The following is a 14,581-nucleotide window of genomic DNA, read 5'->3' as shown; positions in this document are numbered from 1 at the left end:
CGGCACCGCCACCCCCCGCCGCCTAGCCCGGCGCGCTGACTCGCCTCGCCTCGCGCTCTCCCGCCCCCGCGCTCCAGGCTGAGTCACCGCCGCCCGCGCCCGCTCTCTCTCTCCGCCCTTCCGAGGCTTCCTGCGGCCTCCCGCCGACGCCCGAGTGAGGACACTAGGTGACAAGTGTCCTCTCCTAGGGGCGGCTGGGATCTGGGACCTCCAGCGCCTGCCCACCCCTCTCTTGGGCCCGGCTGCTGTACAAAGCCCGGTAGGGACGAGCGAAGCCACCCCTTTCGCGCCAGACTTCCCAACTGCTCCAGGGCGGCTCGGTACAATGGCCTTTTTTTTTGAATTCCATTAGTTCCAAGGGTTGCTGTTAACCCTATCCCGGGACAGATTTCCGACGACAGGATTATTTTTACAATTCAGGACCAAAGCATGAACAAATACAAGGTTTTTAGGTGACATTTTTTTCTTGGCCCATCCGTAAGGGACGCGAGTCAGATGGCAGGAATCTGCTGCACTGTGTCCCTGCAGGAGTTTCAGACTTGACTAACTCGGTGGTTAACTTTCGTCAGCACACAAGGCGCAGTTTTAGTTTCCGATTCAGAGAGATTCTTTCAGGCTCCGGAGCTACCCTCTGAAGGGGGCAGGTCTGCCCTGACTGCCTTCCCTTACCCTGGTCTCGCCTCCTCTCCTGGAAATGGAAGTGGGAAAGGCAGGGAAGGAAAATCCATGGGAATTCCTAATATATTATTAAGCTGAACAAAAAACTGAAGAACCAGAAAATAATTTCAGAGAAAAAAAATAGCAGTTTTTTCTATTCCATGAGGGGCATTAGGGACCCTGAGGACAGGGCCCTCAGCTCAAGGTCAGATAGGGGACTACCTTAAAAACCAGGGGATGTGACCATTCGGATTTGTCACGGTCACTTGTGGGGTGCTGGCAAAGAAAGAAATCTTCCTTACCTTGGTTCCAATAGATGCAGTACCAGGACTGCACTTTCAATGAAACCATATGAAAAAAGTCCCTACTCGGAAGACATTTTTTTTGTTAGTTTAATATATGCTTTGATCAGTTTTAGAAAAGACCCTTATTCAGCCTCTTGTTTTGCAGATGAAACCTGAGTTTCTGTGATTTGCTAGCCCCCACCCAGTGCCCTGTGGGCTTGGCAAAGACATTCCTGATGGAGGCCTCACTCCGCCCACGTGTCCCAGGGCAGGCCAGGCACACCGGGAGTGGCTGTCATTTCTAGGTTCCACCTCAGCCGGCACAGCCTTTGGAGAAGACATCTTGTTTTTATTCCATCCCTGAAGTGAGAACTGTCTTGTAGGCTTTCTCTTCTACTCCTGAATCTCTAATCATCTGGCTGTGAGAAGGTGTCTGGTCTAAATTTCAGCATGGGAAGGACAGGCCTAAGTCAGAAAACATTCAGGTACCCAGGCGGCTGCCTGTTGCCCATAGATGGACTGTTCACACAGCTATTAACGGCAGCAGCAGCATTCCTGGGCCCAGGAGCCCAGCCAATAAGCTTACTTGCTCAAGCTTTGTGACAAGAAAGTCTGAGTAGCCAGGAAGTGGGGTGTTCATGAGGAAAAACACTACTGTCTCTCTGGGTCAGAACTCATCCACCTGGTATGGATCACATCTTGAAATCAGTAATGTTTCTACAGAGAACTGAGTCCAGTTTTGTGTACTCCTAACAACAGGGGTTTATTTAACTCATGTTTCAGCTTTACTGTGAAGAATGATGATGTGGATGTTTATTGAAATGGAAAGATGTTCATGCTATAATGGCAAGCAAAAAAAATCTGATTACCCATAGTATAACCCAATTTGTTAAGTGCGTTCATATGCCTACCCCAAAATTGTGAGGGTAATATTTTCTCTAGGTAGTTCATCTGTTTTGGTTTTGCTTGTCCACATTTTCTTTCTGTCTTTCTTAAATATACATAACCTGTGTATTAAAGAAATATTACAAGTTCAAAATAAAATTAAAGATTCAGTTCTTGAGGAAAAAACAGTATATTACCTAAGACCTAACAGGCGCACATTTGAAGCTGCATAGATATCTAAGTCAATAAAGGAACGTGGTCAGAAAGGAAAAGAACAGATTTAGACTCACCAGCTGTGCTTGGAATTTTGAATAACCTGCTAACCTAAGCATGCTATTTAGTTCCTTTTTTTTGCTCATTAATCTCATGAGTTCAAAATGGGAATGTGAAAAATTCATTCACTGCATTACAACAATGTGATGGATACAGTCAGCGAACTGTATTAAAATTAGGGGATTTAAACTTCTTAAATATCGTCCAACACCCTGGCATGGTAGAGGCAGCACTGTTTGGTGAGGAAGGTGTTAACTCTAGCTAAGAAGCAAGCATGCAGGGAAAATGTATTTAAAGATTAAACTTCAATAAGCAAGTTTATACTGTATAGCACAGGGAAATATATTCAAGATCTTGTAGTAGCTCATGGTGAAGAAGAATATGAAAACAAATATATGTAAATTCATGTATGACTGAAAAATTGTGCTGTACACCAGAAATTGACACATTGTAAACTGACTATAACTCAATGAAAAAAAAAGATTAAACTTCAGCCATGAAGTGTACCCCTTCTAAAATCATGAAAATGGTCTTTGTCTAAGTAACTTTATGATAATGTGATTTAATGTGATTTGACAAATAATGGTACTATTTCATTAAAAAACATGAAAACTCCTTAATTTTGTTATTTGAATTTGCATTTTAGGTGGACAGGACCAGAGGTGACTGAGATAATTTTAAAAGCTGCTTTTACCTTTATTTTTTCTTTTCTTTGAGAACATATAGGGACACATAGCATAGCATTTATAGGGTCAAAAAAAGATTACACCTTTTTTCCTATTACACGTTCTGATTTTCTCTAATTCTGGGCCGCCTGAGGTGTGGTTTGTAATGCACTCACTGCACATATACTTTTTCCTTTAAGGGCTGTTCCAGTAGTCTCTGTTTATTAAGTGCATTATTATATGTAAATGACACACTGCAAGTAAAAACAAATAGTTTGGCACATAGTGCTAGCTATTAACCTTTATAATTTCCCTGTGAAAACTGTAACACAAGAGATTCATTTGATTCTTTTATGCATAGGTAATTTTCCTCACTATTTGAAAAGGTGACAATACATAGTTTGTACATTATTTATTAATGATTTAAAATTTTCACACATATATTCATACAGCAGGCAAAATAAAACGTTGAAAACAGTAACAAGGGCCCTGTCCCCCTAAAAGGTGAAAACAATAGTTTTGAGGAATTTTCACTTATTTTCCTCTCTTGCAAACGGAAGTAAGAAACGCAGAAAACTGAGGGTAGGAAAAATCTATATAAGAATTTCTAAGAATATCCTATTAGGCTGAACAGAAAGCTGAAATGCCAAAAAATAATTCCAGGAAAAATAAACATTTGATTATGTTCATACCCACACTCAAGTGCAGAGCCGAAATGGGAGGCAGAAGTCTTTCCTGAATTTTCCCCAAGTGAATGGAGTGTAGCTAGTGAGATTTAGGAAGGTGAAGCTATGTTTGGTAACCAAATTAAAATAACTACATTCTCAAGTTACTTACTGAGAAACCATGGTATTCTTAGTATGTTAAAACTTGTCACAACCTGTGCTAATGTTGGCTTTTTTCTTCCTCTTTCCTGAGTAACTATAATCATCTGAGACTTAGCATTCACCAGCAGATTTTTTTTTTTTTTTTTAAAGGAGGAAACAAGGACTCTCCAAGGATCTGGCTACTGTGGCTAATGCTCTTGCATTAATCATGGAATTCTAGATTTGCCCCCAGAGCCTAGGAGTATAGTACAGTACACGTGAGAAATAAACTGGATATATTGAAGAAACCTAAGCCTGTCACATAGAAAACTAGCTTTTATTATTCTCACAGCTACATATTATGCTACTGAATTTGGATCACTTATTGGTGTTATACTCCTTTTTGAGTCCTGGGAAGGGATGGTAGATACTAACATCTAAACCTCCTCCAAAGGGCTAAATTTCTAAGGGAAATCAAAGGAAGAAGAGACAACAGTCTTTGTCCATGAAGCTTTCTATTTCACTGGAGAGGCAGGCAGGGAGATGAGCTCAGTACACCAGGTAGTACTGATCACCTCTGTGTGCTAAGAACTACTGTTTACTAAGAATTTATTCGAGAAATAATATTGGATACCTATTCTGAGTGAGAGTTATCACTGTCACATGACACAATCCAAGACCGCGATTTCTTCTTTAGTGTGACTCAGTAGTCCAATATAGGTTCCCGAATTCTAGGCTGGTTTGTCATCAAGACCATTATTATTATGAACAAGTTCTTTACTTCAGTTTCTTAATTGGGGGATATTTACTGTTTATTATGTGAAAAATTATACTATCGGTAATAATGATCAGTTAAAAAAATTTCCCTCTTTTGTCATTTGGACTTACTCTTTTTTTGGCATTTACACTTTTAAACTACCAGTAGGATAATATTCTTCTTGGCCCTTTCATATTTAGGCAAAAGAAGTTGCTCCCGGTGAATCTGAACCTGGGCAACACTGGCTAACCTCAGGACACTGGCTCTGGCCATAGTGATCAGATAACATTTCCAAATCTGGCTAAATCATCTGAAAGTGACAACTCTGTGAGAAGTTGTTAATGGTGTTTCCACAGGCTAAATGCAATGTCTGTTTTTATCCTACTAGCTTTGGAAAGCACCACAATTTGTTATCACCTCTGGGGAGCCCTCCAATCTTCGAAGATCTTGCTTAAATAGTATTTTAAAAAGTAACAACAATAATAAGAGTAAACTACTACTTATTGAGGTACTCTAAATATTTTATAGCTAATGTAACTGAGGTTCAGAGAAGTATTTCTAAGATAAACTCAGCCTTTTAACCACTAAATGTTCCCAGCAGAGTTATCTTAACCACCCAAATAGCAATAGTCAACCAATGGAGTATTCACTCTCTCAGAATTAATCTCATCTTTTAGGGGCTCTTCCAGTCATCGTCTGACTTAGTATGATGAGTCGGTTTTCTGATTTGAGTTTAAAATTTTATGTTACTCCTCTTGAACAAATCTCTATCTTCAAAGCTATCAAATAGGTTATTGAATCATTTGCGTTTTGTGTAGATTTTTTTCTTTCAAATGGCTATTAAAAATATTGAAGTACATCAGTCTTCTTCATGGTAATTTTATCAGGGCAGTTAATTTTCAACTAAGTCTTCAAAGTCAATCAACCTTCAACATACAAAGTTGTAAAATACTCCGCGGTCCAGCGTTTAAACGCTGCCAACTCCTCAATTAAATATCAATAAACAATCAATGTCAATACCAAATATCTCTGTCACGTTTTTGCCTCACCCCACGGTTCTAATCCTGTGAAGAATATATTCAGGAAAGAATTCAATGTAAAGTTGAGAAAACAGGGGTGGTCCCAAGGTTAAGCGAAGAGGGAAAAAAAAGCGAATTTAAAGAAAACATCTTCTAAAACAGTGGTAACACTGATCTAGGTTTTTTAAAATTGCGGTAACCCGACACCCCAAACTGTTTCCAACCAGAGAGCCTCGGGCAGTCCTACCCCGGCTCGGCCTCGGTCCCGCCGTCCCGAGCCCCGGGGCAAGGAGCCGACTAGTAGACGCACAGCTGCGAAAACTCGAAGCGCGGGAGTGGAGCCGGGGGTCGGCTGCGAAGTCAGCACCCACCTCCCCGCCCGGGCCGCGGGGACCCCAGGCCCACAAAGAGACACAGACCCCCCGTCCCAAAGGAGAAAGAGGAAGTGCCAGCCGCCACCGCCCATCGAGACCAAGGCTGTCAGTCCCGCCCCCACCCGCCGGGGCGACCCCTGACCCTCCCCGCCCCCGCGGAGACCGAGGCGCTGCCGCTCGCGCCGCCCCACCCCCATCGCCGAGCCAGCGCGAGCCCCCGCACCTCCCCCGCTCCGGCGGCCTCAGGTCCGGGAGCCACCGCCTCCGCAGACCGGGCAGCTGCCGCGGAGCTCTGTGGGAGTTGGAGTCCTTGAGGCAGCCTTTGTGCGCCTCAGCTGCCAAGCTGGGGACTACGACTCCCACAATGCACTGCGCCAGCCCCAGTGCCAAGCCCCCTCGCCCTCCGCTTCCCGTCGCCCCCAGACTACAATTCCCGACAGCCCTTGCGGCTCTCCCGCCCTCCCTCCGGAGACACGAGCCGAACTGGGCGTCAGGTCGGGGAGCCGGTCGGGTTCCCGCTCGCTGCCGCCGCCGCCGCCGCCCCCCACAGCGACTCTCCCGCCTGCCCAGTCGCGCTGGTCGCGGGAGCTGCATCGACAACTCTGCTCGGTTGTGGAGCCGCCAGTCCGAGAGCACAGTGCCCGGGACGCGACACACCGAGCCCCCCAGCATCTCCAGCCGGGGCGACCCCTCCCGGGTCCGCCCTCGCCCTCCGCGGCCGCCGGAGCCCCCAGCCTTGAGCGGCTCCGCGGCCCTGCGCCCGCATCCCGGCCCCTGCACTCCCGCGGCCGCCGCCCCCAACCCTGAACATGGACTCCGACTCCTGCGCCGCCGCTTTCCACCCGGAGGTGAGTGAGAGCTGCGCCGCGATAGCCCCCAGCCCCCCCCCCGATCCTAAGCTCCCGGAGCCGGACCCCCGCTGACCGAGCTCCGCCCTCCCCTCCCCCAGTTTTCCCTCGTCGCCCACCTAGCGTCGAGCCCCGCCCCCCGCTCGGGCCCGCGCCCGGTCTTCTCCGCCCGCTTTCCGCGGTGTCCCTTCCGCGGGCGTCCGTGTCCTCCCGGCGCCCCTTCCCCCGGTCCGCCGCGTCCACCCCTCCCCGGCCTCGCATAGCCCCGGGATCTGTGTGCGTCCCCGGCCCCTCCCCGCAGGCCTGGCTTACCCCTTCCCCGCCCCCGGGGACCGGTCCGAGCTGCCGCCGCCCCGCGCTCCCGCTTCTCGGAGGGATCCCCCTCCCCCTCCCGGAGGGGTTTGCGGTCCCCCTCGAACCTAGACTCAGCTCGGCGCGCCCCCGTCTTCTTCCCTAATCCCCCGGGCCCAGTGGCCCGCGCCCCGCCCCCTGACTCCCGCTCGGCCCTCGCCCCCTCCGGCTCGGGGGAGGGGGGATTGTTTTTCGGGGTCTCCACCCCTGCGGGGGCCCGAGCCATGCTCCCACCCCCAGCGCGCTCGTCTCCCCCTCCGGGCCCCCGCCTCCGGGTTCTGCTCGCCCCGCCCCGCTCCCCCTCCTTCCGGGGATCGGCCCTCGGTTCTCCCGGCCGGCGCCCCCAGCGCCGTCCCCTCCCCCTCCCTCTCCCGAGAACGGCGGAGTCCAGGGTGCGGGTCCGGCCGCAGGCGGGTGGGGGAGGGGAGGCGGCGCCGGGCTCCCTCGCCCGCCCCGCTGCCGCCTCGGGGCTCGCGGGGCCTGCCAGACCCGGACCCCGAATCCTGGCCGGCTACCCGCGCCCCCTCCCCCGCGGGATGGGCCCCGCACCTTCCGGGGCCGAGTGCCTGCGGGGGGCGGCTTCCGCGGGAGGGCGGGGAGGGGGCCGCACCGCCATCTGCTTTTCCTAAAGGCGGCGGGGCTGGGGCGGAGGGCGCGGTGGGGGCGGCGCGGGTCCCCCGCCCCGGGCCCGAGGGCGCCGCCGCCTTCCACTCTGTCTTGGTTCCCGGCTGCCGACCCACTTCTACACGTTCCCCGCCGAAATAAAAGTTCTCCCCAAGAGTTTGAGGGCCGCGGCCCTCCCACCCGGCCGGAGGGAGGGCGGTCAGTTCTTTCCGGGGGTGGGGGCAGGGTCTCCCCGGCGGCCGAAGCGCTGGGGCCCGCGCGAAGTCGGCGCTCTGCTCCCCGGAGCGCCCCTCGGTCCGGGCGGCCGATGGGTGGGGAGGGGGAGGAGGTGGTTTGCTCTCACCGAGTGGAGAGAATAAAAAAAAAGTGGAGCCCTCGAAGCCGACTGCGGGCCGCGCTGTTTTCTAGGCGCTCTGCTGGGGAGGGGCTGGGGCGGGGCGGGCCGGGCCCAGGAGCCCACTTCCCCCATTTCCTCCCCAACTTTCACCCCAGCGGGGAGTGGGCCCCTAGGCTCTGGAAATGCTTGTTGAGCTCCTGAGGATGGGGTTGGGGGTGGGTGATAAAATGCTTAAAGAAAACCCTAGTAAATACGATAGACTGTAAGCCGAAGTGAAGCACAGTTGTTTTGCTTAGTAACAAATAAGAGCTTTTTTCTCCAAGCTGCTCTCTTAGGAGAAAATCCGTTCTTGTCGAGGGCGTTTCTTGATTGGGGATGGAACACACAGGCCGAAACTTCTAGCATCTTCAGAGTGCAAATGAGATTAGCAGGGTTGTTTCTGGGGTATATTTGGGTGCCTGGGCCCCGGATGGTCAGCACTGGAAGGGCCAGCAGAAAGTGTCTTCTCTGGAGGAGAGGTCCTCACGCAGCCGGGGCTGGGGAGGGGTCACTTGAGACTGAGCTCCAGGATCCCAGGCCTGAGCTCTGAAGATTAAGAACTAGTTGGTTTTTGGAGTCATTTAAACGACTTTAGTTACAGCTGTAGCAGCAGTTTATTTTCAAAATAGAAAATTTGTGGCAAAAAAGTAGATACTAGGCCTCTTGATAGGTCTGTAGAAACTCACAGATAGGGTCAGAAAATGTCACGTGAGTGCTGAGAAAGACTTTCGTGCAAGCTTTTATCTCGAACCAGTTTCCCAGTATTCTTGGCATAACGTGGTAATACTCCCTCTTTCAGCCTTCTTGAAAACAGTGTTATTTCTTGACCCGAACTTACCTTGTTTCTGGAGTGTTTGTGGATCTAAGGGTATGTCTTTGAGGGGCTGACAATAACAGCTGCAGCTTGCTTGGTTTTGTTTCTGGGATTCCACCTGTAAGTGTCTACTTTCAAACGCGCTCCATTTTCCCGCCTGTTAACAGGAGTATTCCCCCAGTTACAAGAGGCGCAGGACCGTGGAGGATTTCAACAAATTCTGCACCTTTGTCTTGGCCTATGCAGGCTACATCCCTTATCCGAAAGAGGTAATTTTCAGCATTTTTGAACCTTGCTGGCAGCAAAACCAGAGTTTTTGACAAGGCGGTGGGTCTGGAAGGGGTTACCTGGGAGGACTTAAGCCAATATTGGGGGAGAAATCTTTCTTACAAACTTGCAGCGTGGGAAGTGGTTCCTAAAACTGACAGAAAATACAGAGTTGTCTAGAAAATTATTTGATAAACTTTCAAAGTTTGTTTGCAAATAATGTATTTGATATCTGCTTGCTCCTTATGGCCAGTACTTACTGAGTGCTTACTGTGGCCAGGCACTGTTTTTGCTGTTGAAGTGATATGAGATAGGAGCTGTTATTTATCTCCATTTTAAAGATGAGGACTGTGGGGGAATGGAGCGAGAACTCCTTACTCTGGGTCATAGGCTAATCAGTGGTGGAACCCGGTGTTCAACCAGATCAGATGGTCAGGCCCGGTCCACCCTGCCCTGACTTGTGAGCGACCTCCTGGTTGCTGCACACGCCACATTACAGAATCTTCAGGGACTCATGGCCAAAATCCCATGTAAATTAAGGGATTTTTCTCCTTTGCTGAGAAATGGGCAGAGCTGTGGACCAGTGCTGCCATGGTGCTCAGACATGAGGGGGGGCTCATTCCTATTGTGCAGTGCTAAAAAGAAAGGAATCCAGTAGTTCTCAGAGGCCAAATACTAGCATTGGCTTGCTTACTGTTTCCACGGCCAGCTAGGTGGATAATGCTTGCTTGGTGCCATGCAAAATGTTGCCACTATTGGCAAATAAAATGCTTGAATGATCCGAAGGAACCATAGAGCTCAGCTCATTGCTTTTGGGCAGTAATTACTTACTTTGATTTTGCAATATTTTGGGATATCTCCAGGTTTTATAGTGTCAGAGAATTCTCACAATTAATTTAAATTCACTTAATTAAAAAAATACATCCTTCGGGAGAACAGCAGTGGGGAGATTGTACAGTCAGGAAAGATGAAAAGTTTGAGGGTCTCAGTACTCCCCTCACAGGCATGTATTGAGTAGCAAGTAAGTTCCTGGCTTGGGCAGGGGCTGAGGGTTCAGCAAGGGGTGGAGGTTCCCCCTGGTGAGTTCGCGTGCTATCTGGAAGGTCACACCAAAGTATTAATAACTCCCTTCCTAGGGAGTAATGCTGGTGAGAACTGGGAAGCTTGGGGTTGTGTGCCTCCGACATCTGCAGGTCTGACCTGACCTGGCTGGGGCGGCCCCGGGGGAGGCTCTGCTCAGGGCCCACTCTTGGAGCTGGGGGGCTGGTTGAAATAATCAGAACCTGCCACCTTTGTGTCTGTTCTTTCAGGAACTCCCTTTGAGGAGCAGCCCCAGCCCCGCCAACAGCACTGCTGGTACCATTGACAGTGATGGCTGGGATGCTGGTTTCACCGACATCTCATCCGCAGTGCCCTTGCCGGTCTCTGACCGCTGCTTTGGCCACCTGCAGCCCACCCTCCTGCAGCGAGCCAAGCCCAGCAACTTCCTGCTGGACAGAAAGAAGACTGACAAGCTGAAGAAGAAGAAGAAGAGGAAGCGGAGGGACAGTGACGTGCCCGGGAAGGAGGGCTACATGGGGGGCCTGCTGCAGCTGGAAGCCACCGACCCATATGGGGAGACCCCCACGAGCCCTGCCCTGCAGGATATCCCCCAGGCCCCTGGCGACCCCTGCTCGGGCTGGGACTCCGATACTCCTTCCAGTGGATCTTGTGCCACGGTGTCACCCGATCAGGTCAAAGAAATAAAAACTGAAGGCAAACGGACTATCGTCCGGCAGGGCAAGCAGGTGGTGTTCCGGGACGAGGACAGCACCGGCAACGACGAGGACATAATGGTGGACTCAGGTGAGAGTGCCCGGAGGACGGCGCGCCCTTGGCTGGTGCTCACAGCGGCCCCTTCCTTGCGGTGTGACTGTAGAGCGGGCCCACCACCTCCAGGGAGAAAGGTGCAAGAGGGTGGATATGGAGATGTTTAGGAAGGGGCCGTCACAGCTCAAAACAGCTGCGGTTCCAAAAACAGACCTCAAAATGTAAAAATGGCGTTGCCCACATGGAAGCACCTCATGGATGATTCCTGCTACCACACATTCCAGTGCCCTTTGTGTGGTGCGCTTGCTGCATTTTCAGAGAGGGAAGTGTCAGCCTTAAGTGAAACTTGAAATTGGTTTCATTTGTTGAGGTTCGGGTTTCACCACAGCTCAGCTGCTCTGTCCCATTGGAGAATGGCTTTCCTGAAGGGGGGGGTCCCAATGAAGGGTCCTGATGGGGGAGGGGTCCCAGTGGAGGACAGGTCCTGATGAGAAGGGGGTTCCCAACGGAGGGGTCCTTATGGAGGAGAGGCCCTGATGGAGAGACATGGTGAGAAGTTCCCCCCTTACGTGTTTCTCTTCTTTCAGACGACGACTCCTGGGACCTCGTCACCTGCTTCTGCATGAAGCCATTTGCCGGCCGCCCCATGATAGAGTGTAACGAGTGCCATACTTGGATTCACCTGTCCTGTGCGAAAATCCGGAAGTCCAACGTTCCGGAAGTGTTTGTCTGCCAAAAGTGCCGGGACTCCAAGTTTGACATCCGCCGTTCCAACCGGTCCCGAATGGGCTCCCGGAAGCTGTTTCTGGACTGACTGCTGGAGAGTGAGGAGACTGTGGGTGAGGAACCGGAAGGGACACTGGGCCTCTTGGCCCCTCTCTTAGTTGAGCACAGAACTCTCAGCTCTGGTGCGGGCAGACCCCTGCCACACAGGTGCCTAAGCGAAAGGACAGGCTGTCCAAGGTATAAACTGTACATAGCCAGTGACTGAATAAAATCCTCGTTGGCCAAAGCTGCTGCTGGAGCTGTGTTCTCTGCAGTGGAGGTGGACTACACACCCGAGTGCAGTGGGTTTGGTCCAGCTGAAGGTGAGGGTACGTGGTAGTTGTGAATTCTTGCTCTCATTGTTAACAAATGCCCGCTGATCGGAACAAGTGCTAGCTGTTGTTCCTGCTTCCGCTGTGTTGGGGAGAGATGTTCGGCTTCCCCGGCCTGTTTATGAACAGCCATACATGTAAGCTTCTTCTCGTGTGTGTCAGTCTTTTACCATAAGTGTCTGTACAGCAGCCATCAAAACTGCCCCTACCTTAGTGGTCTGCTCTCTCCCCTGCCTGGGGGGCTGCCCGCTGGAGTCCTGTGGTCTCACTCTGAGAGGAGCCCTGGGGTGGTGGGCTAGCTAGTGACCCCCAAGTTTCCTTCTGTTCATTAAAAGGGACAGTATGCGGCCACTTCTCTGTGGCAAGGGGGTCGGATTGGGGGATCAAGGTGGCCCGTGTTCATAACTCAGTTTCCTGTTTTGCACGATGTAAAAAAACCTGTCTTTTTGCACGAAATAGCCAAAAGTATTGGCAGACTTCTGCCTGGGTCCCCTTTCTCTCCATTTGGCTTCTGAGGGCCTGGGGGTGCCCGCCAAGCTGTTTCTAAGCGAGGGGGCACTTGGATTCTCTCCTTGTCTCTCCCCCTCACTTCATTCTGGTAGCAGCGTTAAAGGTTAGGCAATCGCTGGGGAACAGTGTTCCTCTACAGAGTGGGGTAAGGGAATATTGGGGGGAAGGCCTCTCCCATGGGTTCTTAGTGTGCCCCTCATACAGGCTGGCCTGCTGGTTCCATGGGGCAAGGTTAGGACTTTTGAAGCCTTTTTTTGTTTGGTTTGAATTGGTGAGTGAGTGACGTGGTAACATTGGCCTGCAGGAATTGAACTGTGCAGAGTTCCTTAGACCTTAACTAGGACCCTGGACTGGGGAGACCCCTGTGCAAGCCACCTCTGGGGAAGCCAGGGAGTGTGAGGCCCACGCGGGCCTCTGCTCTGGGGCAGTGTAGCCCGGGACACTGGTGGTTCTGGGGCTGGAGGAGAGGGTGGGCTCCAGCTTTCTCCGAAGTTGACATTGCTCTTTAGCAGTTCAAGTACTTGTTCTCAGAAATGTTTTTTTTTTTGTAAATCGATGAGTGTGTTTTCATAAACATTGTTTCTTATAAAGCATGAGAAGGGAAGGATGCCCAAGTTAGTCATGTTTACATGAAGATGGCCCCCCAGTCTCCCTGCTGGGGGCTTCTCCTGTGGTGCCCTCGTGCAGGGCTACGAGGCGGGCTTGGTCCACAGTTTCTCACTGAAGCACCGTAGCGGGTTGGACTGTACTTGACTAATCAGAGCCTGTATTTTGTCCTGGTATCTTTCATGCTTGACCAGCCAACTGCCTTTTTGTTTTGTTTTTACTTCTGTTACTTATATTAACATAAAAATAGAGAGAAATAGTTTCTGAAACCCATTTTATTGTGAAGATCCCCAAGGGAGAAGTTCTGCTGTAGAGAAAAATAGTAAGAAGCTGGCTTGAAACAACCTTCTCCCCAGACAACTGTCTGGCTCTCACTAGGGCAAACGTCCAGGAAAAGTTGGAGAGGAATTTGCCAAAGATCTGCCCCATGACATTGCCTGTCCAGTGTCTTTACCACCAGAGTAGCCAAAGTTTCAAAATGTTTCTCTCTTTAAAAAAAAAAAAAAAGAAATTCACAAAGTTTTAAAAGTGCATTTAAGAATAGGTGTGATTTTAGAGTGGAACTGCCTGCCAACACTGGCAATTGCCCTGTTGCTCTTAGAAGGTTCAGTGCCTGGTGGAAGTTCCTGGTGGTGGTTCAGTTCCTTTTCTGGAAGGCATTTGATACTCACCTCGATTTCTGTTTCCTTCATTTCCTTTCTGTTTTTTTTTTTTTTTTTTAACAGATTTATCCCTGTGGGTGGTGTCTAAGAAGTCAAGACACCTTGGTTTTTGTGTTAGATTGAGCTGGGCAGCTGCAATCAGCTTGATGCAAATTAGGCATGGCCCATCCAGGGGGTCCTGGTTGTTGGCTAATGATGTACGGGGAGGGAATGGTGTTACCCCCAAAGTAGGCCCCTCCCATTGGCTTTGGCCAGGCCAGACAATTAACATCGTTTACATGGTTCTGTGTAATTGTAAGTTTATGTGTATAAAGCGAAGCTGTTTCTGTGAAACTGTATATTTTGTAAATAAATATATTGCTACTTTGAGGTTCATGTCTAGCTTTAGGTGTTTGTATTCTAAAGGTTGAAGGACCCTTGTGTTTTTTCTCCCTACGTCACTGCCCCCAAACCATGATTACATGAAGACTTGGGAAGTTAAAGCATCTGAGTTTGGTTTAGCAGGATGAAAAGTGCTCACCGCCCTTACTACACTTTTATAGTAAATTCTCCAGAAACAAACCACAGTATGAATAGACATGAATAGCTTTCACAATTTCTTCATCAAACTGTGCATTACCTTAAACCCCAGTGAGTGGTTAACCAGCATTGTAAAAGCTGCAGCCTCCTCTCATGTTCTGCAGGTGACTGGAGTTACCCCCTAGGGTGCCCATTCTGCTCCTTTACACGTGGGGGTCCCCAGTGGCTGAGCCTGTTCGTCCATTAGCTGTGTCTGCCTAACTAATCTGGGACCAGCAGTGGTCAGCTAGTACCTCCTGTGTGATGTTTGAGCAGCCAAAGTATGAATCAACACCTTAAAATCTTGAAAATACTGGCCTAAGTGGGCGTTGAGCCTCT

The 14,581-nt window shown here is 50.2% G+C and overlaps 1 protein-coding gene and 1 long non-coding RNA gene across 4 annotated transcripts; both read left to right on the top strand.

Moving 5' to 3' along the window:
* Positions 1 to 43: 43 nt before the first annotated feature.
* LOC141579651 (uncharacterized) lies at positions 44 to 2,714 on the top strand. 2 transcript variants are annotated; one of them, XR_012511479.1, is made up of 2 exons: positions 44 to 259; positions 1,108 to 2,714. It is a non-coding gene; the product is annotated as an uncharacterized LOC141579651 (long non-coding RNA). The 2 variants fall into 2 exon arrangements; XR_012511480.1 differs by having other exon boundaries at positions 44 to 320.
* Positions 2,715 to 6,156: 3,442 nt separating this feature from the next.
* PHF13 (PHD finger protein 13) lies at positions 6,157 to 14,053 on the top strand. Of its 2 annotated transcripts, none has more exons than XM_074377532.1 (4): positions 6,157 to 6,568; positions 8,901 to 9,002; positions 10,311 to 10,845; positions 11,397 to 14,053. In XM_074377532.1, the coding sequence occupies exons 1-4, from the start codon at positions 6,530 to 6,532 to the stop codon at positions 11,621 to 11,623; spliced, it is 903 nt and encodes a 300-aa protein (XP_074233633.1). In that variant the 5' UTR covers positions 6,157 to 6,529; the 3' UTR covers positions 11,624 to 14,053. The 2 variants fall into 2 exon arrangements, with proteins under 2 accessions (XP_074233633.1, XP_074233632.1); XM_074377531.1 differs by lacking the exon at positions 6,157 to 6,568 and adding an exon at positions 6,667 to 7,311.
* The last annotated feature ends 528 nt before the right edge of the window (positions 14,054 to 14,581 follow it).

The sequence above is a fragment of the Camelus bactrianus genome, chromosome 13 (genome assembly GCF_048773025.1).
Source record: "Camelus bactrianus isolate YW-2024 breed Bactrian camel chromosome 13, ASM4877302v1, whole genome shotgun sequence".
NCBI classification, from domain to species: domain Eukaryota; kingdom Metazoa; phylum Chordata; class Mammalia; order Artiodactyla; family Camelidae; genus Camelus; species Camelus bactrianus.
Note: the sequence above shows the minus strand (reverse complement) of the source record. Positions and strands in the feature narration are given on the sequence as shown.

What these genes read in the sequence shown, in the direction of transcription:
- PHF13 (XM_074377531.1), top strand. Translation starts at nt 7,144, where the DNA reads ATGCTCCCACCCCCAGCGCGCTCGTCTCCCCCTCCGGGCCCCCGCCTC. An exon ending in ACATCCCTTATCCGAAAGAG is followed by an intron (nt 9,003 to 10,310) that starts GTAATTTTCAGC and finishes CTGTTCTTTCAG; the next exon opens with GAACTCCCTTTGAGGAGCAG. An exon ending in GGACATAATGGTGGACTCAG is followed by an intron (nt 10,846 to 11,396) that starts GTGAGAGTGCCC and finishes CTCTTCTTTCAG; the next exon opens with ACGACGACTCCTGGGACCTC.